The 23,125-nt window shown below is 41.0% G+C and overlaps 1 protein-coding gene across 2 annotated transcripts; it reads right to left on the bottom strand.

Annotated features, from left to right (window-relative positions):
• Nucleotides 1–1,123: 1,123 nt before the first annotated feature.
• Nucleotides 1,124–21,289, bottom strand: SLBP (stem-loop histone mRNA binding protein). 2 transcript variants are annotated; one of them, XM_084625456.1, is made up of 8 exons: nt 21,091–21,289; nt 20,281–20,418; nt 15,222–15,326; nt 13,446–13,505; nt 13,040–13,171; nt 12,592–12,741; nt 4,143–4,227; nt 1,124–2,358 (listed from the first exon to the last, which is right to left on the bottom strand). In XM_084625456.1, exons 1-8 carry the CDS (start codon nt 21,138–21,140, stop codon nt 2,242–2,244), a joined length of 837 nt encoding a protein of 278 aa, XP_084481582.1. In that variant the 5' UTR covers nt 21,141–21,289; the 3' UTR covers nt 1,124–2,241. The 2 variants fall into 2 exon arrangements, with proteins under 2 accessions (XP_084481582.1, XP_084481583.1); XM_084625457.1 differs by having other exon boundaries at nt 20,281–20,415.
• Between the last annotated feature and the right edge of the window lie 1,836 nt (nt 21,290–23,125).

The following is a 23,125-nucleotide window of genomic DNA, read 5'->3' as shown; positions in this document are numbered from 1 at the left end:
AGTTCCTCTCAGACCCATTGGTCCATAGTAATGCTACTAAGTGTTTGGGGGGGAGAATAGTTGCTAAAAAGTCAGGGGTGGGGTGAGGGGGGACACTGGTAGAAACTCTGCCAAGCTGTGGCATGAAACCTGGTATTGAGAGGAAGATAATAAGGGCACCATAGCTGAGGCAGCAGTGGGTTGCCTGCTTTTTCTTCAGTGGCTCCAGCGACCTCTGTTGTTTACAACAGTATGGAGCAAAGGGACATTATCCGAAGGAGATTTGAGCTCTGGCTTGCTTTCTCCTTGGGGATGGAGTGCACAATCCCAAAGAATGTAAAGCAGCTCTACAGTCCTTTAATGAGCAGAGGCCCTTGTTGATCTCTGAGTTGAAGATGGAAGACCCATGATCTTGGTTTTGACCTTCCTGAGTATTCTTGATGACTGGAGCCAGGATGATCTTCACACTGCCACTGTTGTGGCCATGATGCACACAGCTGTATCAGATGCATCCAAAGCAACCTGCATGGATATTTTAGCTGTGGGTTGCCCCTCTAGCATGATGATTTTAACTCTTTCCATAAACTAAGACAATTTGTTCCAGTGCAGATAATCATATTTTGCCAGACACACCTTGTCATTGGCAATGCACAGTTGGAGACTGTCAGAGTAGACTTTTTTGATGAACCGATCCAGTGTCTTAGGATTCTTTTCCCTGGGCGTTACGTTAGCAGCCCTTCCTCTTTGGATCCTTCCTGAACACCCATTATGACAAGAGAGCCCGGTGCTGGCTATGAATAAAAGTACTCAGAACTTTATAAGCTTCAATTCTCATAGCACACCCTGTGAAGCAGGAATTTCCATTTTACGGAATAGAAAAAAATCACTCCACCTTTCTCCCCACCCCGATATCATATGTAACAGAGGGCACAGATAGGGAGGAAACTCATGTCACATGCTATGCTAGGTAAGGAGGTGGTCTAGAGCATATCTAGCTGTCATGCCATTCCTAGGCATAGCATGCATCCAAAACTTCATTAGATTGTTACTTTGAAGAAAGCTCAAGCAATCTCATTCTTACTAAAAAAATTTAACAAAAACTACTTGTAAATATTTCATATTTAATGTATTTATTTTTAGCAACACTGTCCCATACAAAAGCAATAGAAACATTAACTGCTTTCAGCAGAATGTATGTACAAAGTTATCATTTACAACAGTTTTACATTAAAAACAGTGAATACAAATCAAGCACTTTCCCTAGATATATTGTTTATTTTTCTCTAAGTGTTAGATAAGTTATGTCTATCCATGACTATTTACAGGTACCAAATTTAGGCTACAGCTTCTTAATGCATCGCTGCCACACTTCAGTTTTGTTTTTTAAATGGGGTTTCCATATTAAACTTACATATTATGTCCTTTCCCACCATTACAAAATAAGCTTTTGCAGATGAAAGGAATTTACTTTAAATGAATCAGAAAAAGGAAAACCTTGTAATGTGGAAAAAGCACTTACACAAATATCTTTGCCAATTAAGGGAAATCAAAGTGAAAGTTAGAGGTTGGGTGATTCTTGAAACAAGGACAGAGCCCTCCCCACTTCTAGATCAATAGTTCAAGTATCTAGTCCAATAATGAGCTAAAGTTGTTACAGGTCATTGTAGCTACATGAAATAAAAATTTCAGTTTATCTGTTGAGAGGCCATGGATTCAGCTGGTATTGAATTTAAATTCCCCTCACCCTCTGTAGGCAGGCTTTGCAGGAGAGTTGGTTCATGCAGTAGCAGGGCAGCATGCAAAATCTCAAACCACACCTGCTTATCCTGTTCTGTGGATACATTGCTCTGTGGACTGCCAACAGAGCACTTAAGCAATAAACTCACATATGGGGAAATGAATGACAACCTGAAGTTTTACAGAACTAAGTTTGCTGAAGGATAGCAGTGTTGCCTTTGGCTGTTTCTTCTATGACTAGTTCCATCTTCTGAATAATTATAAAAAAGTAGTCTTGTAAAACCATCTGATATACATAAATTAGAAGTCAAACAGGAAGTCACACAACTTAAGTTCTATTCTTTACACAAATTTGGTCCAGAAAATACGTAGACAGACCACAAATTAAGGAACAGCCCTTTAACTTGCTTAAGCTTCTGCACTATTGACAGGTAGGGAACAACATCCAGTTTGAATATACCAGGCGAACATTTCACAAACTTTTAAAAGAATGTTTCCCTTAGAACAGCCTGCACAGAGCACCACTTAGCTCACAGTACTGAAGTCTTTAAGTGGCTCATTCAAACATGCCTCCAAGTCAAATTCGCCTTCCACCCGATAGTCAACATGTCTAACCTTGGTGGGCGTGCCAGAAAAGGTATCCTAGAACAGAAAATTACATTAATGATTAAGAAATTAAGATCAGCGTGCACCTCATCTATTTAATATTTCATCTTCATATTCCATTATTTCTGTATTTCATTTAGACCTTCCTATTTTCACTAAAGTATCATATGTGATGTGTTAAAGGCAGATCCAAACCAATTTCAGTAACTTAGCCTTAGTGAATGCTTGAACATACACCACCTTTTAAAAGACTGCCCTTGCGATGTTGCATCTATGTATATGATCTATCACAAGTGTCTACTAAAGCTCTGTACAAACAGTACTATATCAGAAGCAGCAGAGAGTTGGAAGCAGTCTGTACAGAATGCTAGACCTTCTTGTACTGCTGTTTTTTGCTCAAGAGGTCACAACATTTTAGACTACTTCAGTCTTCTCCAAACTTTTGAAAGCTGAGTCCTCTTTAGGCCGAAGGCTATGATTCCACAGAATCTGCGACTGACTCATAGCCTTACGCCCCATTTCAATCTTCATGTGTTGTTAAAGGCATACCCAAAATGAGTGATCTCAGAAGATCATGCATTTCACAACATGTTCCCCTTTCTTACATACTTTGAAAAGTGAAATATTTAATGTTAACATTAAAAATATCATCAATGGCATCTGAGTTAGTACCCACTGAAGTATTATTTCAGGCTTTCTGCAAACTCAGGCATTGCTAGATTAGTTATACTTGAAAATATGACCAAGAGTTTTTTCACAACCATATAGCTAGAGTCTTTAAATGAAAACTCAGACCTTGACGAACAATTAAGTGGTTTGTTCACGCATCTCTGGCTAATCTGAGGGGAGGGGTGGGGCACAACCTCACTTTAGGAAACAACTGTGAGAGCAGCAAAAAGTTGATTATTAATAGGTTTTTCAATTAATCACAGTTAACACATGTGACTAACACAAACCAAATTAACTAGATTGAAAAACTGTGGTTAATTGCAATTTTAACCACACTGTTAAATAATAGAACACCAAATTAAATTTACTATAAATAGTTTTGGATGTTTTTCTACATTTTCAAATATATTTATTTCAATTACAACACAGAATACAAAGTGTACAGTGTTCACTTTATGTTAAATATTTGCACTGTAAAGAAGATAAACAAAAGAAATCGTATTTTTCAATTCACCTCATACAAATTTACTCAGTCCTACTTCTTGTTTAGCCATACACTAAGACAAACAAGTTTGTTTACATTTATGGGAGATAATGCTGCCCGCTTATTTAGAATGTTACCTGAAAGTGAGAACAAGTGTTCTCATGGCACTATTGTAGCTGGCATTGCAAAGTATTTAGATGCCAGATATGCTGAACATTCATATGCCCCTTCATGCTTCAACTTGTAAGCGCTAAAAATTTTTACATTGTTTTGTTTGAGTGCAGTTACACAAAAGAAATTCAACATTTTTAAAGTTGCACTTTCATGATAAAGAGATTGCTCTACAGTACTTTGAGGGCAACTGAAAAATACTATTTCTTTAATCTTTATTACATTGAAAATATTTGTAATAAAAATATAAAGTGAGCACTGTACACTTTGTATTTTGTGTTGTAATTGAAATCAATATATTTGAAAGTGTAGAAAAACATCCAAAAATATCTATAATACATTTCAATTGGTGTTCTATTATTGTTTAACAGGGTGATTAAAACTGATTAATCACTACTTTTTAATCTTGCTATTAACTGTGCTTTAAATCATGACAGCCCTAATTATTCATCTGAAATACAGTTTAGTTGAATAATTATGGCAAAATATTACTTACATAATTGTCTTGAGAGCTTGCTTGAGATTCAGTAGAATTACTTCCTATGGATTCTGTCTCCATCTCACCAAGATCAACTGGACTGCTATAAAATTAAAACGATTCAGAGATTTAGAGCAAGTTAAAATCTCCCAATGATGCAGTCTACTAAACTATGGTATAGTTTAAGGAAGTAGTGTGATTCCAACAGCTGTGTCACTTAAGGAAATCGCTGCATGCAACACTCAGATTCAATAAAAAAATCCTGCATTGCTTGCAATGAACTTGGTGCATCACTTTAGGAATTCATAACCTTGTGTGTTCTTTTCAATTCAGGAGGTCAATTTTTTGTAAGTTTAACTGTCTGAAATGACAACATGAATCTTACTAAAGAATGTCTCTCACAAGTCACATTAAAGATAAGCAAAGCTCTTTTAATCTAAAAATCCATTTGCTGATGCTAGAAACAACCAGCATGCTTTTACTATGTTTGGAGCAAGAGATCAAAGCAAGATTCTACCAATTAACATGGTGAGTTGCAGCTGTTCTTCTAGGAACCTGTCTAACCTTGGTGGGGGTGCCAGGAAAGGTATCACGCATTGGTGAGGGGATGATGATCAACTCTGAGGACCCTCAATATGCAGTAATAGAAACTAGTGAGAAAGCTTGTAGAAAACTGGGAAGAGGAGTGTTTTGCCAGCTGTCTCCAAGGAAGATGCAGCAAGAAAAAAAAACCAAAAAAAAAAAAACACTACACACCTGGTCCCCCTCAGCTCACAGAGTTTGGTGAATGAAGAGATCTTTTCTCCCTTCCCTTCTAGTAGCAGCCTTTATTTTTTTTTTGCTATTTTTAGACACTCCCCTATTTCTTCAGTAGGCAGCTTTTTAAATGTTCCCACTGTTGCTACAAACAGTAGGAAAGCTAGCTTTGACTTCCCACTGGCATTTTACCTAGCGTCATCTAGCTCTGCTCAGAACTTGTTTAGACAGCATGGTAGTAAATTACTAGTACCTTGTTTATTCTAGCATTCCACTGTCACTACTGCTGATAGTCAGTTAACTTTTAGAGAAATAGATCTAGTGTAGACAAGGCCTTCAAAAGCAAAGCACAGGATGTTTTCCCCCCACAATCCAGAAACAGGTACCTTTGCCTCTGTGCCAGTTTCCCTTGGGAAATGAGGGTAATGATACTGACCTCCTTTATAAAGGATTTTGAAATCAATTGGGGGGGAAAGTGTGATATAAGAGCTAGATATTACTAAAGCAGGGTGCCCCATCTGCCAGATTGCAGATGTTTTAATCTCCAAGCCACATTCTCTTGATATCTACTACACAAAGACGGCATGGGGTAGAAAATCCCTAATTTGATCTAAAAATAAATTAGTTAAGTAAAAAAGGGCTTTGGGATTTTCTTGAAGGCATGGTTCCCATTTCTGGAGAGGGCTTTGGGATTTTCTTGAAACCATGGTTCCCATTTCATTCTTCGGAAATATCAGATGTTTCCTGGGCTCAGATAAATAAGTTTTGAAAAAAAGCTAAAAATGACTATGCGCTTAATCCTTAACTTCCTCCTGGGGGAGAAGAGATTTCCTCTCTTCCCCCTCCCCGCACAAAATGCATCCTCCTCAAACCCAGCACATGGTCCCAGCAGCCCATTCTCCCAGGGATTATATTAGCTGGTAGCAGAAGAAAATTATCTTGTATATTACACTGTGCTCCTGTACCAAAGGTTCAGGATTCAAAGCCTACCAACTGTGCATGATAGGGCTGTTACAATCAAGCACTTTAGTGAGGAAATGCCATAATGTAGACTGCAAAGGCATCCTTAATTCAGCTGCATTGTGTATGCATTATACTACTATCTTTAATTACATGATCACATACTATTTCCTCCACGGGATTCAGCCTCATACAGTGAACAGGATGGTGCTGAGGGAATTAATCAGGGTTGTGTAGTGAATGAGGCTGTCTGTAGGATCCCTGCCTCTTTCGCTATAGAAGTAGGAGCATATATAGAGAACAAGGCAGGGGACTGCAGGAAGGGAAAAGGATGGCTTTGTGATTAAGGCAGGCAAATAGAATCATAGATCTGGAAGAAACCTCGAGAGGTCATCTAGTCCAGTGCCCTGCACTCAAGGCAGGACTAAGTACTATCTATTTCATCCCCGACAGGTGTTTGCCCAACCTGCTCTTAAAAATCCCCAGTGATGGAGATTCCACAACCTCCCTAGGCAATTTATTCCTGTGCTTAACCACTGACAGTTAGGAAGTTTTTCCTAATGTCCAACCTAAACCTCCCTTGCTGCAATTTAAGCCCATTGCTTCTTGTCCTATCCTCAGAGGTTAAGAAAAAAACATTTTTCTCCCTCCTCCTTGTAACAACCTTTTACGTTCTTGAAAACTGTTATCAAGTCCCTTCTCAGTCTTCTCTTTTCCAGACTAAATGAACCCAATTTGTTCAATCTTCCCACATTGGTCATGTTTTCTAGACCTTTAATCATTTTTGTTGCTCTTCTCTGGACTTTCTCCAATTTGTCCACATCTTTCCTGAAATGTGGTGCCCAGAACTGGACACGATACTCCAGTTGAGGCCTAATCAGCGTGGAGTAGAGCGGAAGAATTACTTCTCGTGTCTTGCTTACAACACTCCTGCTAATACATCCCAGAATGACATTTGCTTTTTGTGCAACACTGTTGACTCATATTTAGCTTGTGATTCACTATGACCCCCAGACCCCTTTCCGCCGTACTCCTTCCTAGGCAGTCATTTTTCATTTTGTATGTGTACAACTGATTGTTCCTTCCTAAGTGGAGTACTTTGCATTTGTCCTTATTGACTTTCATCCTATTTACTTCAGACCATGTCTCCAGTTTGTCCAGATCATTTTGAATTTTAATCCTATCCTCCAAAGCATTTGCAACCCCTTCCAGCTTGGTATCGTCCACAGACTTTACAAGTGTACTCTCTATGGCATTATCTAAATTACTATACTATATTACTATATTAAACAGAACTGGACCCAGAACCGATCCCCGCGGGACCCCCCTTGTTATGCCCTTTCAGCATGACTGTGAACCACTGATAACTACTCTCTGGAAATGATTTTCCAACCAGTTATGCACCCACCTTATTGTAGCTCCATCTAGGTTGTGTTTCCCTAGTTTGTTTATGAGAAGTTCATGCGAGACAGTATCAAAAGCCATACTAAAGTCAAGATATACCACATTACCACTTCCCCCTCATCCACAATGCTTGCTACCCTGTCAAAGAAAGCTATCAGGTTGGTTGACATGATTTGTTCTTGACAAATCCATGCTAACTGTTACTTAAGTTACTTAATGATACTCACTATCTTCTAGGTGTTTGCAAATTGGTTTCTTAATTATTTGCTCCATTATCTTTCCAGGTACAGAAGTTAAGGTGACTGGTCTATAATTTCCCAGGTTGTCCTTATTTCCCTTTTTATAGATGGGCACTATATTTGCCCTTTTCCAGTCTTCCGGAATGTCTTCCATGACTTTTCAAAGATATCTGAGCCATTAGCAAGTATCTCCTCGAGCATTCTAGGATGCATTTCATCAGACCCTGGTGATTTGAAGACATTAACTTGTCTAAATAATTTTTAACTTGTTCTTTCCTTATTTTAGGCTCTGATCCACTCATTTTCACTGGCATTCACTATGTTGGTCGTCCAATCACCACCAAACTTCTTGTTGAAAAGCAAAACAAAGAAGTCAGTAAGGATCTCTTCCACATTATCTGTTATTGTTTCTTCCCCCCCCCCCCCCCCGCAATTAAGTATCAGGCCTACTCTGTCCTTGGTCTTCCTCTTGCTTATAATGTATTTGTACAATGTTTTCTTGTTACCTTTTATGTTCCTAGCTAGTTTGATCTCATTTTGTGCCTGGGCTTTTTTAATGTTATCCCTATATACTTGAGTTATCTGTTTATAGTCATCCTTTGTAATGTGATTGAGTTTCCACTTTTTGTAGGACTTTTTTTTTTTTTTGAGTTTTAAATTATTGAAGATCTCCTGGTTTAGCCAGGGTGGTCTCTTGCCATACTTCCTTTCTTTCCTAGCCAGTGGGATAGTTTGCTCTTGTCCCCTTAATAATGTCTCTTTGATGCCTTGGGAGAGCTCAGTTCTATCCCCACCTCACCAAATCTTCCTATGTGAAGCTGAGCAAGTCACTTAAACCCAGATCTGGGGGACTATTAATTGTTTTGGGAACCCATAATTGAGTTCCAGGGCTTTTATTCATTTAAATTGTATGGTCCCTCACACCGTACTTCAGGTTTTTAACAGTCAGCAATTATAATTTTAATTGTCAGTTGTTTGGATCAAAAACATCTTCCTGCATTCTTTGCTACTTCCATCAGCTTGAGCAAAGCAAGCAAACGCTACTAATGATGGAAATTGCAATTTCTAATATATTTGGAAAAAAGTTGTTTATGCCTGAAAACTAAAGATTATTAAACTGATATCCCATTAGTATAATTTTGCACATTTGTCCTAATCATTTTATGTATTGTGTTCAATCTCTACAACTATTTATCTTACACACACTGATATTGTGGAGTTTAATTCCACAAAGTTTATTAGATTGTAATGAGCCAGCTCAATACAGAAAAGCACAAATCTGTCCCAAATAGAGATTAACTTTAAGTTAACAAGCCTTTAACAAGTCAACCTTTGCCCTTTATGCTCCAGTCTTCCTGATTTCATCAGGAAGAAAAGCCTTTGTGTTTCATTCTCTTGGGTTAAGCTGTTTTATTCTTCTATTTGTATGGCTAAAGACTGCATAGAAAGTACACCTGAAACCACTAAAAATAGTGAGTTATATAATCTTCGGGACTACTGACCCACACTGCCAATATCCAACAGATTCAAATGAGCAGGAATCTAGGCACCATTTTAGTGTTGCCTTTAAAGTCTTCTTGCTATGTCTGAGGCAAACAGATTAAGTGATAGCAGGATGCCATCTATACATGAGATGGTGTCAAGAACAGCACAAGGGGAACTACTCAGAGCAAAGAGTTCAATGGCTCCATGTCTAGTTGGCAGCCGGGGTCAAGTGGAGTGCCCCAGGGCTCAGTCCTGGGGCCGGTTTTGTTCAATATCTTCATAAATGATCTGGAGGATGGTGTGGATTGCACTCTCAGCAAATTTGCAGATGATACTAAACTGGGAGGAGTGGTAGATACGCTGGAGTGCAGGGATAGGATACAGAAGGACCTAGACAAATTGGAGGATTAGGCCAAAAGAAATCTGATGAGGTTCAATAAGGATAAGTCCAGGGTCCTGCACTTAGGACGGAAGAACCCAATGCACAGCTACAGACTAGGGACCAAATGGCTAGGCAGCAGTTCTGCAGAAAAGGACCTAGGGGTGACAGTGGACGAGAAGCCAGATATGAGTCAGCAGCGTGCCCTTGTTGCCAAGAAGGCCAATGGCATTTTGGGATGTATAAGTAGGAGCATAGCGAGCAGATCGAGGGACGTGATCGTCCCCCTCTATTCGACATTGGTGAGGCCTCATCTGGAGTACTGTGTCCAGTTTTGGGCCCCACACTACAAGAAGGATGTGGATAAATTGGAGAGAGTCCAGTGAAGGGCAACAAAAATGATTAGGGGACTGGAACACATGATTTATGAGGAGAGGCTGAGGGAACTGGGATTGTTTAGTCTGCAGAAGAGAAGAATGAGGGGGGATTTGATAGCTGCTTTCAACTACCTGAGAGGTGGTTCCAGAGAGGATGGTTCTAGACTATTCTCAGTGGTAGAAGAGGACAGGACAAGGAGTAATGGTCTCAAGTTGCAGTGGGGGAGGTTTAGGTTGGATATTAGGAAAAACTTTTTCACTAGGAGGGTGGTGAAACACTGGAATGCATTACCTAGGGAGGTGGTAGAATCTCCTTCCTTAGAAGTTTTTAAGGTCAGGCTTGACAAAGCCCTGGCTGGGATGATTTAATTGGGGATTGGTCCTGCTTTGAGCAGGGGGTTGGACTAGATGACCTCCTGAGGTCCCTTCCAACCCTGATATTCTATGATTCTATGATTCGCACTGCCACAGCAAAACAGGGCAACAATGCCTAAATTGCTTTATGTTATTCATACCAGTGATGCTCAGACTTCAGTGGTTCAGGACCCAAATTAGGGATCAACATTACCCAATACAGCCAGTAGAGTGAATTCATTGTTTCATTTACTATATATATATTTTCATATTTAAATGGAATGACAGGGGAAATATTTATTTATTTTATTCCAACAGCAAAATGACTGACCAAGTCATTATTTTATCAACTACTAGGGCTGTCAAATGATCAAAAAAATAATTATGAATAATTGCAATTAACATCACAGTTAGTTACACTAAAACAATTCTAGAATACCAACTGAACTTTATTATAAATATTTTTGGACGTTTTTCTACATTTTCAAATATATTGATTTAAATCACAACACAGAATACAAAGTGTACAGTGCTCACTATTTTTTGTTACAAATATTTGCACTGTAAAAATAGTATGTGGTGAACTGAAAAATACAAGTACTGTAGTGCAATCTCTTTATCGTGAAAGTGCAACTTACAAATGTATTTTTTTGTTACATACCTGCACTTAAAAACAAAACAGTGTAAAACTTTAGAGCCTACAAGTCCACTCAGTCCTACTTCTTGTTCAGCCAATCGCTCAGACAAACAAGTTTATTTACATTTACGGGATAGGATGCTGCCCGCTTATTTATTATGTCACCTGAAAGTGAGACTAGGCATTGGCATGGCACTTTAGTAGCCAGCATTGCAAGGTATTTATTTATGTGCCAGATATGCTAAACATTCGTATGCCCCTTCATGCTTCGGCCACCATTCCAGAGGACATGCTTCCATGCTGATGACACTCGTTAAAAAATAATGCATTAATTAAAATTTGTGACTGAACTACTTGGGTAAGAATTGTATGTCTCTTGCTGTGTTTTACCTGCATTCTGCCATATATTTCATGTTCTAGCAGTCTCAGATCATGACCCAGCACGTTTGATTTAAGAACACTTTCACTGCAGATTTGACAAAACACAAAGAAGGTGCCAATGTGAGATTTCTAAAGATAGCTACAGCACTCAACCCAAGATTTAAGAATCTGAAGTGCCTTCCAAAATCTGAGAGGGATAAGATGTGGAACATGCTGTCAGAAGTTTTAGAAGAGCAACACTCCAATGTGGAAACTGCAGAATCCGAAACAAGAGAAAGTCAACCTTCTGTTGAAATGATGAAAATTAACGTGTATCACTCTGAGCTGCTTTGGATGGTTATCGAGCAGAACTCATCATCATGGATGCATGTCCTCTGGAACGGTGGCCAAAGCATGAAGGGACATATGAATGTTTAGCATATCTGGTACGTAAATACCTTTCAACGCCAGCTACCAAAGTGCCATGCCAATGGCTGTTCTCACTTTCAGGTGACACTGTAAATAAGAAGCAGGCAGATTATCTCCCATAAATGTAAACAAATTTGTTTGTCTTAGCAATTGGCTGAAAGGACTTGTAGTCTCTGAAGTTTTACATTGCATTCAAAAACAAAACAGTTGTGTAACAAAACAAAAAACCTACATTTGTAAGGTGCACTACAGTACTTGTATGCGGTATTTGAAAAAACTATTTCTTTTTTACAGTGCAAATATTTGTAATAAAAATAAAGTGAGCACTGTACACTTTGTATTTTGTGTTGTAATTGAAATTATATTTGAAAATGTAAAATTAGAATGTATTAACTGATTAAACGGAAATTAATTTTTTGTAGTTAATCATGTGAATTAACTGTGATTAACTGACTAGCCTATCAACTACAATTGGTTAATAACATAGTAAAAGCCTCCTGATTAATTATTAAAATCACACATTTTAATATCATGTGCTGCAAAGAACCACTTAAACAGAGGCTCCTGAGCTGCAAGTATTGCTGATTTATACCATTCTGAACATAAGATAGATATAATAGTTTCTGCCAATTTTTGTTGTGCCAGAACAGTGCTTCAGATATGAAATAATGGTGACAGGGGGGCTTGTTTAATCTATTGACTAGAATGAACTTTAGGTTCTGACAGGCAGGGCCTTCAAGCCCTTAATAGTAACTTCTTGGGTTTACTAAGATATAGCACTAAAATTTGGCAAAACGTAGCCTTAAGGACTTGGAACAGAAGTTATCCTTGATGACAATGGAAGCCACAGGCTTGCTAAATATGGAGAGCCAGGTGAGCCTTACATATTCCGACTAAAGGTGAACTGAATTGGAACTCAGCTAAAAATAGAAAAGTGTTTATACAGTGCGAACACTTAATACTGCTTTAATCACTTTGAAAAGCTGCAGATGAATTAAAATGTTCAATAGATGACTCAGACGATAGCATAGTCATATTTTCTGAAGAAAAATATATTAGAAGAAAAAATTGTTTGTTTGATACATACATTGTTTGCAAGTCACTTCCTTCTTCAGCAGGAGGGTCCCAAGAATGCAAAGCAACCTTCCAGAGTCTGATCTGCTGGTCCCAGGACCTACGGCTATACTTCTTAAATTTATTTGGAGTTCTGGGATGGACCCCTGGTACTCGATGACACCTATTTATTTAGAAAATTGTCATGAAAATTCCACTATAGCTTTTCAAATAATCTTTAAAGTGATTGAATTTGTCTAACACTGGAAGCCTATTAAATCCCATTCTCAGAATATCTTGGGTTGGTTCTAAACCCAGGCAGGTATTTAAGACAGTTAAGCCTCTTGATTATTGTGCGACTCAGGTTTCTCCCTCCTCCACCCCAGGAAGTTTGGTCTATAAACAAATTTAATAAGTAATCAAATGTGAAGAACCAGACATGCACAATGTTTACATATTTATAGTACACCACTGAAACTTACCTTGGAACTTCTTTAATGTATCTGTCATATGCAATTGTGTTTTTTCCATAATTTATCTGTTTTTGCCTTCTCATCAGAACCACTTCATCTGTCTCAAGTTCTACTGCTACAGTGGATTCCTTTGAATCAGAACTAAAGAAAAATATATCTAGATTTGAATTGCATTATGATCTTGTGAGCACCAGAACACACAGCTGCAGCAATCCTCAGACCTGCTGCACTAATTCGGTTTATCTCTGAACTGTTCAGGATTTTGTTGAATTAGCATGTTACAAGGTGAACTTGTTAAAACAAATTACCTCAAGTTGATTATTTACAACAAGAAAATCATGGACATGCAAGGAGTTTAAAAGTAACTATTGCAGGATATTTTTCCTTTGATCTCAAGAGATGAATTTACACTTACCTTCCAGAAGAGGACTTCCTTTCTCTTGCAAATTCATTTATCAAGAGCTTTCTTTTGTATCTAGAAAAGACAGTTTATTCAGTATAAATACTTGTTTAAAATATAAGAAAAATGTATGTTACTTTCATAAATTGTTTCCACTGCATAATTAATGTAACCTCTATTAATGTTCATCTTCACTGCAACATTGGCTGGCTGGCCTTGCCCACATGCTCAGGGTCTAACTGACCGCCGTATTTGGGGTTGAAAAGGAATTTTCACCAGGTCAGATAGGCAAAAAAACCCAGGTTCCCTGCCCTTCTCTGCAGCATGGGGCACGGGTCATTTGCAGGTTTAAAGTAGTGTAAATGGTGGATTCTCTGTAACTTGAAGTCTTTAAATCATAATTTGAAGACTTCAGTAAATCAACCAGAGGTTAGGAGTCTATTTCAGGAGTGGGTGGGTAAGGTTCTGTGGCCTTCAATGTGCAGGAGGTCAGACTAGAGGATGAGGATAGTGGGTTCCTTCTGACCTTAATCATCAGTGAAGTTCAAATCATAGGTGCACGGTAAGCATTTTTCCATCATGGAAATGGGTCCTTCATCTCTCTCTTGGAATCTGAAGATTCATCTTTCAAAACTCCACCTCAAGTCTTATCACAATAATTGCCATGCAAACAGATGAGCAGTGGATGGAATGACATTCAAAGAGAGTCAGTCAATCTCACAGCAAGCCAATCCTGTATCTGCTAGACTGTTGGCAGATCAGTGATGTTGGTCACCTCCTTCAAAAGGACTACATCACATCACTTTTACAGTATTTCTAAGTCTAAGCTGGCCTGGGAACAGAAATCAGAACTTGTCCCTACATATGACAGCCATAAGTGATATTTCATTATTGTACTGCTATAATACCGAAGGTAAAAAAGCAGCTATGACTAGAATCATAGAATATCAGGGTTCGAAGGGATCTCAGGAGGTCATCTAGTCCAATCCCCTGCTCAAAGCAGGACCAATCCCCAATTAAATCATCCCAGCCAGGGCTTTGTCAAGCCTGACCTTAAAAACTTCTAAGGAAGAAGATTCTACCACCTCCCTAGGTAACGCATTCCAGTGTTTCCCCACCCTCCTAGTGAAAAAGTTTTTCCTAATATCCAACCTAAACCTCCCCCACTGCAACTTGAGACCATTACTCCTTGTCCTGTCCTCTTCTGCCACTGAGAATAGTCTAGAACCATCGTCTCTGGAACCACCTCTCAGGTAGTTGAAAGCAGGTATCAAATCCCCCCTCATTCTTCTCTTCTGCAGACTAAACAATCCCAGTTCCCTCAGCCTCTCCTCATAAGTCATGTGTTCCAGTCCCCTAATCTTTTTTGTTGCCCTCTGCTGGACTCTCTCCAATTTATCCACATCCTTCTTGTAGTGTGGGGCCCAAAACTGGACACAGTACTCCAGATGAGGCCTCACCAATGTCGAACAGAGGGGAACGATCACGTCCCTCGATCTGCTCGCTATGCCCCTACTTATACATCCCAAAATGCCATTGGACTTCTTGGCAACAAGGGCACGCTGCTGACTCATATCTGGCTTCTCGTCCACTGTCACCCCTAGGTCCTTTTCCGCAGAACTGCTGCCTAGCCATTCGGTCCCTAGTCTGTAGCTGTGCATTGGGTTCTTCTGTCCTAAGTGCAGGACCCTGGACTTATCCTTATTGAACCTCATCAGATTTCTTTTGGCCCAATCCTCTCTACAAGAACAGGTCTTCTTTGCAACTCCAATCATATATAACCTATGGTACCTTGCAATTTCTTTATTAACATTGGTCCTCATTTCATCTTCTTCAACTACAGATCCCCAGTCTGAACATCTTGAAAAGGGCCCAGGACCTTCTGGTGTTGTAAAACTGAAAAACAAAATCTCTGCATGAAAACTGGAATGTTATCCCAATTCCCCCACCTAATTAATCTCTAATTTGGTAGCTAATTAAAAGTATTTTCAATAGAACTGCTTACTCATTGTATTCCTTATGTGTATCCAATCATATATACATGCACTAATAAAAAAGTTTCAGGCTAGTTACCATTGCAGAGCTTGTACAGCTTGTGACACTGGATAACCAGGTCATGCGGGAGCATATTCAGGTCAATTCACTTGTGTACAGCAAAATAATGGTTAGATATAAGCATGTATTCAGATTTTTAAACTTCTTGAAAACTAGTGGAACGTTACTGGTACTGTTTTCATTTATCTATTCCTGTCATAATGTACGTAGTAGCAAACATTTACACAGTAAATACCCTGATAAATAAATTACCCATCAAGGAAATTTTGTAAAATGCTAAAGAAGGACTTAAAGACTTCAACAGAAAATGCTAATTTCAAAGTGAGTGGCCATTATACATATGGTGGGAGGTCAAAAGTCTATGTGCACTTCTCACACCTCGTCTTCAAGGGAAAAGCTCAGGTGATAGACTGTCAGCTTGCTTTTGTGTAAAGGAGCTATAAATATGGATTCAAGAAATGAGCCATCATCTCTGGAACGTTTGGATTCTAACAGGGCAGAATAACTGAACGAGAAGAGGGAGATACCCGGAATTAATCTGGGTAGCCCCGAAAGGCTTTTGGGAAACTGGAAGTTTATTACATCACTGTCACCATTGGAGTTACAAACTGATTTACCTGTTATATTTTACCTGCTTTAACCTCTCAATAACTCTTTTTTCTTAAGCTAATAAACCTATAGTTAGTTTACTACAGAACTGGCTGCCAGCATCGTCTTTGCTCTAAGATCTGGAATATCAACAGATCTGGTGTAAATGGGCTCTTGGGACTGGGAGAAACTGGATCTGGTGTGATTTTAGGTTTTAATAACCTTTTATCACAATGTTCAGTTTGTCTGGATGGCAAGATAGACTGGAGAGGCTAAAGACTGACTCCATGGCAAGACTGGTACAGTGATCCAGGTGTCCACCCTGAGGTAGGCACTCGCTGTAGGCAGTGTGACACAGCTAAGGGGGAAAGATCTGTATTCTGTTATGTTTTTGGCATCAACAAATTGCAGAGCTGATAATGGGACCATGCAAGTGTAATTTAAGGCAATGGGGATGCACAGGTGAGAGAATCTGGCCTGCCAACAGACAAGGCACAAACAAAGCTTGACTTTCAACTGCTAAGTTGAGTTTGCAGGGTCATAGGATAAGAAACTTCTTCCTTGTAAACGGAGCACATTCTGAAGCCTTGAAACAGAAGTGGGACACAAACACTGAACTCAATGACAATTCACTTTTCAAAATACCACATTTCAGTAGGTAGATTCTCATTTATAATGCCGGCCTCTGCAGTTAAACAAAAACTACAGATTGTAAGGTAGGGAAGGAAAAAAATAGCATGCTTTATATTACATTAAAAACCACTACAAGCAGCAGATCTGACATTTTGCCTAAACTCTGAGTATATTTCTGGTTACTGCAACTAGGAGGCTGAATAGTCTATCTTTCCTCTAATATGGTGTCCAAAGTTGTGCACAAGACTCCAGGAGTGGTCTGCGGTAAAAATCAGAGATGGGAAAAGTCCTTTTAGACAATCTAGTTCATCACTCTGCTGATGCAAGACTACTTCTTAGAGCACTAGTTCTCACTGTGGCCCTGGGGAGGTAGGGTGATCACAATTTTTTTATTTTTTTTTTTTTAAATTCACAGCAGGTCCAGGTTTAGTTAATGAGACCAGGATCCATCTCCCCACACTGATAACCCCACTGGAGAAGGGGACCCACACATACCTGCTTGTGTCCCAAGCAATAGTGGCCACTATGCTGGGGTGTGTGGACCCACTCAGTTCCTCACCAGATAGCACTGTGGTGTCTCCCCAGGGCCTGCGTGGGTCACTCTGGGGTTGGCTAGGTCAGGACTTCTAATGGCCACCTTGTCACTACCACCCCCGCATCCTTGCCAGCCAGCAAGCTGCAGCAGCAGCCGCCGCCGCCTGGATGTTGGCCACTGGTGAAAGACGCTCCCCCTACCCTCTAGAATAGGACCAGCCTGCCACCTCTCCCCCACTGCCCCACTAACCTCTCCACCAACGGATGGGTCATCAGTGGGGAGGCAAAAGCAGGAATGCCTGCTTCCACCACCCAGCCGTTGGAAAAAATGGGCTAATTTCACAATTCCTGTGCAGCAAAAAAAAAAAAAAAAAAAAAAAAACCCAATGATTTAAAAACCCAGATTTTTTTATTTAAATCAGATTTTTTTGATAAAATGCTTTTTGAGGAAAAAAGCAATCTAAAGATAGTTTTAATTAAGATACATTATAGCTCAAAGATCTCATCATGGAATAGGGATTATAAATTCTAATTCTATAGTATGAGACAATATATTCAGGTAATGTTTAAGAAAAGTTTTGTAAATGACTTCCAAAAGTTAATGGATTAGGGACCCAATGATATGGGGTTCCACAGGCTTCTGTATAGATTATTTAGGTTAATCTCTCTATTTACCTAATGGGACTCAGTACTCAGTCTAGAAGATACCATCAGAAATGCTTAATTTTGCAGTTCTCAAACTGTGGATGTGTGTCTTCAGAGGTAACATGCTTGTTAACAGCAAAAATGTTTTCAAATAAATAGAGAGGTGAGAAATAACAGACCTCAACTCTATTGTCCCTCTGTAAATATGTGTACACAGAGTCAATCCCTTACCTCTCTCTAAAAGTGCAAAGTTTCAAAAAGTTCAATGAATAGAAGATTGTTGGGTGCAGAATAGACTTGGACAATGAGAAGAAGTCTGGAGATAAATGTGAGAAGCGAGGGACATAGGCTTGTTTTTGTTAAAATATTATATGTTTGCTGTTGAAGAAAAAAATCCAGAATACTTAACAGTTGTTGTTTTAGTTAAATAAAACAAATTGAAATGTCTGTCTGGTGATGTTCTCCTCCTAATACAGCACAGCAAGAAAAGCCTCATAATATTAATGATTAATCTGTTGAACTGGAGATAGTTCACCTTCCAGTGACTTCATAAATATCTGATTCAATTACCTTTGTTAAATGAAATAACCAAACAATCATTCATTTTCTGATATAGCTGTAAAACTAATCTGAAAAGTTTTCAAAATAAATCACTGTTTAAAAATGTATAGTCTGTACCTTCTAAAGATGAAACCTACATCTATCTCTGAGTTGTAAAGAGTGTGTGTTAAGGTTATAACCATGAAGAATGCACTTTTATGTAGAAAACCATGATTAAATCGAGTCTTCCTGACCAGTGATTTAAACCAAATCCACCCTGCCATGCAGTCTGTGAAACCACAATTTTCACAGGGCCCTATCGGTAGGCAATTGGCAGTCTGCAGAGTACTTCTCCGTGACGTACAGAAGTAGTTTCAGGACTTTTCTAATCTTTCCAGGGGCTTTTCCAGGCATCTGAATTTATACCAATACAACCATGCTTGGTGTGTGTATCATGCATGTTGGATTTTTTTTTTTTTTTTTTTTAAATATTTTTAGTCACAGAATCGTAGGACTGGAAGGGACCTCGAGAGGTCATCTAGTCCAGTCCCTTGCACTGATGGCAGGACTAATTATCTAGACCATCCCTGACAGGTGTTTGGAGATTTTTGAGAACAGGTTAGACAATGATAGAGATTCCACAACCTCCCTAGGCAATTTATTCCAGTGCTTAACCATGCTGACAGTTAGGAATTTTTTTCTAATGCCCAACCTTAACTGCCCTTTTTGCAATTTAAGCCCAGTGCTTCTTGTCATATCCTCAGAGGTTAAGGAGAACAGTTTTCCTCCCTCCACAAGAGCATTCTTTAATTGACTGTGTCAATTCAACTACACAGTTTACAAAAAAAAAATAAAATAAAGGAGGATGTAATTTACCTGTCACAGAAAGGCAATATCAACAAAGTGCATTTTCCCCACCTTTGTTTACTTAATGCTTGCTTTTTCATGTAAGCGAGCTCTAGAGCTGCCGCAGCTCACAAAACTGCATCACGATATGAAACTTTGGATCTATGGCATTACAGTATGTTGTCCAGTGCTCTGTCCAGACCAATCTTAAATACTTTAATCAATGAAGCCACAATCTCCCTTTTGACTATTGTAAAACCTAACATACCTCACCATGAGAGCATGTTTTCCAATATGCAGCTCAAATTTACCTTTTCTAATTTTATCCCAATGTTCCTACTTATCAGACCTATTTTGCTGCTCAACTGACGTTTCCCATCCTGGTGGATCAGGGCAAAAAGTAGCAGCATGAACAGGGAACAATGTATGATCTCAAATTGATCCCCTGCATGCATTCTTCCAAAGCTAAAAGTAGCTCCTTGGAAAGCCATCCACACTGCTTCCCTGATCCTGCAGTAGCCCTAAAGCATCCAGTCCTGGGAACTGCTCCCATGAGCTTTAACTCATGCCACTCCCTCAAGTCCCTCTTCTCTGCTCACTCATCTCAACCATAAGGTCACATGATGCAGATAATTTAGCTTTGAGAGTCTGTGCAAGATGAGCAGATTCAGGCCTTCCAGCGATCAGGGGTGCCGTTAACAAAAAACAGGGCAGAAAAGAACAACCCAGCTATTTATTCATCACAGGAAGTAGCTCCAAGATAAAAAGGTACAAAGTCACTAAGCAATGTTTTTCGCTCCTTGGTTTTTACACCCTACTAGTACTTTAATCCCTGTCTCTCTCTCCCCATGCTCCTCCCCCCCCCCCCCCCCAGGTTACTAGATAGTGATATATCACAGGAGTGTTGGAAAGTGAAAATATACTGGTCAGTTTCACTGTTTCTCATGCACAGGAAGCACAAGCCTGTTTCAGCTGCATACTCTATGAACAAATCCTTTATTAAACATACCTATCCAACCTGTTGTCAGAGGGTCCATACTTGTTTTCATCATCAAAAACGGACGAATCTGCATCATTCTGTTTTCTGCGTTTCCCATCTGCTCCACGTTTCCTTCCTTGAGACCAACGAGCTGGGTGTTGTGGGCTGCTGGGAAATAGGTCAGTCTTTAAAAAGTGAAACTTACATGCTGGCTTTGTAACCTTTTACAGCCACAATGCAACAAAGATTGCAATAATAAGCATACAGGCACCACTTTTACCTTGAACGCAACACCCAGCAGTTCCCTATTTTGTCCCTGAAAGGCTTCTCAACCCGAATCTGCACAGGAACTGCTGTCTTCCTGGAAGGGGATCTAAAAACCTGGGTGTCCCCTCTCTCAAATCTGCATCCCCTCCCCCACTTTTCCCGTACCGGGAGCCTATGCCAAGACCATGTGTTTCTTCGCCCCCTGCCCGACCCTTCCTTCACTTCAAGCGAGCCCGCAGGATACCCGCCCCGACTCCGGGTGGCGCTTCTCTTCATGAGACGTGACACCCCCCGGCCCGCTTTCACCAGCCCGGGGAAATGCCCCGGCCCTGGGCGCCCCCGGCCGCCCGGGTTCGAGGGAGGAGTCACACCAAGCCCGGTCTGTGGACGAGCCCAGGGGCTGCCCCCGAAAACGGAGGCGGGCGGGCGGGCTCGGGGTCACCCGGCCGCGCTGCCTCTCGGCGGGAAGCTTCCCCGCCGCTCTGGGGGGCGGGAAACGGCTCCCCCGCGACGCTGCCGCTGCGGGCAGCGGCGGGACCGGAGACACCTGCCCCTGCCCCCGCCACCGCCCACCTGCTCTCGCCGCCGCCGCCGCCGTGGGGGCTCCTCTGGCGGAAGGACATGGCGCGCTGAGGGCTCGGGGCAGCGCTGGGGCCACAGCCGGTATGCGCGGTGACGGGCCGGGGGGGGTGGGGGGTCGCTGTCGCAGCCTCCTCAAGTCACCCCGCTCGCGCCTCCCGCCGGCACAGACTGACCGGGAAGCTGCGCTCCCGCGCGACACACGCCCCTCGCCCGCCTCCTATTAGAGCGCATGCGCTGGCGGCCAGGGCCCGACCATCGAGGAGAGGGGCGTGAGTTTGTGACGAGAAAGAACCTGCTGTCTCAAGCCGAGAGAGCCCCCTCCCCCCCTTCAGCCCGGGAAGTGATCCTGCCCTGTCAGCGCCGGAGGGGAACATGGAGGTTCGGAACGGGCACAAGTCCTCGCACGGGGGAGGGGGGCATGTTTCTCTACCCCCCCCCCGCCATGAGTGCCCTTGTGGTCTCGTCCTGCAGCTGGCGCCGCGCGCCCGCTCCCTCCTTCCTCTCTGAGGGGCTCCGCGCCCAGGGGCGTGTTGGCGGGAGAATCTGAACCCGGCAGCGGCAGCGCGGAGGGGGTGGTACTGTTGCAGCCCGTGGCGTGGCGGCTGTACATCGCCCGCCGTGCATTAGGGGGTATTGCGTCACGGGGCTCGTGCTACAGCATTTCCTTGCACCCTGCGCGCCGGTCCTGCGTGACACGGCGGAGCGCGCTGTCCATTGTTTTCCTCGGGTGCCACTGCGTTGCCTTGCTGGCGTTTTGTCATACCACCGTGGGTCCCACTGAAACCTATTTTAAAACCCTCCCAGTCCTGCACTGGCCCGTCACTTTCTCACCACCAAGCTGGTGTTTTTCTAAGGGACCATGTAGTAGCCTTGTTCAGCAGTCACAAGAGCTCTCCCCCACAGCGGTCATGGAACCTGCTGGGTTCAAGGGCATTCTGCTCCTTCCCCTGCTTACACAGGTCTCACACACAGCACCCTGTCCGCTGTCTGAATAGCGAGATGGGGAGAATTACACCCCATGGTGTACTCTGGGATACATGCGGTATTTTCTTCTGCTGCTGTCGTGTTGGGAGTGGCACCTTTGATGTGTCTATTAAAAGCTAGAAACACTGCCTCTGGAAAGTTAGGTGCTCTCTTTGCATATTTAGCAGTATGGCCAAGATTTGTCATAGCGTCAAAATGGCATAAGGCTAGCTTCGTGCTATCTGAACAGCTTCTATAAGATTTGTTTGATATCCTAATAAAGAGCCTTTATTTGATAGTTAGACTGACCTAAAATGGACAAATATTAACTAACTAGTAATATGACTGGAAAGTCTCTTTTTAAGTTACGTTTACTTGCACAGTTCAGGTTGCACTGATTATACATACTCTGATTATAAATCTGTTTCTTTTTCAGTGCAAAAATCCCAGGAGTCAAAATTAGTCTTTCAAGATTGGATCTGCTGATTCTCTACAATGTATGACTGAAGTCCTTGTTCTTTAATATTTCTTCTATACACAAAGATAGACTAGATATTTTCAAATATTAAATTAGCACTTTTAAAAACAATTAAAAACTACCTATTTGGCTGTCAACTGGAAACCTGTTCCTTAAAGGCCTGATGCAAAAACCACTGGCGTTCTTGGGAGTCTTTCCACTGACATAACTGGTCTCTGGAGGCCAGGGGCCCTAAATCTCATTGTTAGAGTGTTTTGGGCTTTGCTGAAACACACCTAAGCTCTAAAACTGATGCATTACCTGTAATATCAGAAAATACTAACTCAGCACCAGATTTTTAGTGGGCTGTAATATTAACATCCTGTATTATGCACTGAGAAAGGACTGTCCGCTTTTTATGGATATAAAGTTATATGATGGAATAGAACAACTAAGTACAAGAAGCAGTGAGAGGCAAAAAGGCATTCTTTAAAAACAGGAAGTTAAATCCTATTGAGAAAAATAGAAAGGAGCATAAATTCTGGCAAATGAATGTGTAAAAATATAATTAGGAAAGCCAAAAAAGAATTTGAAGAATAGCTAGCC

The sequence above is a fragment of the Lepidochelys olivacea genome, assembly GCF_965140295.1.
Source record: "Lepidochelys olivacea isolate rLepOli2 genome assembly, chromosome: 4".
Taxonomy (NCBI): domain Eukaryota; kingdom Metazoa; phylum Chordata; order Testudines; family Cheloniidae; genus Lepidochelys; species Lepidochelys olivacea.
The sequence above is the reverse complement of the archived record's forward strand: the minus strand, read 5'-3'. Positions and strand labels throughout refer to the sequence as shown.

What these genes read in the sequence shown, in the direction of transcription:
- SLBP (XM_084625456.1), bottom strand. Translation starts at nt 21,140, where the DNA reads ATGTCCTTCCGCCAGAGGAGCCCCCACGGCGGCGGCGGCGGCGAGAGC. An exon ending in GTTAATAAAGAAATTGCAAG is followed by an intron (nt 13,506 to 15,221) that starts GTACCATAGGTT and finishes TGTCTTTTCTAG; the next exon opens with ATACAAAAGAAAGCTCTTGA. An exon ending in AGGAAGTCCTCTTCTGGAAG is followed by an intron (nt 13,172 to 13,445) that starts GTAAGTGTAAAT and finishes ATTTTTCTTTAG; the next exon opens with TTCTGATTCAAAGGAATCCA.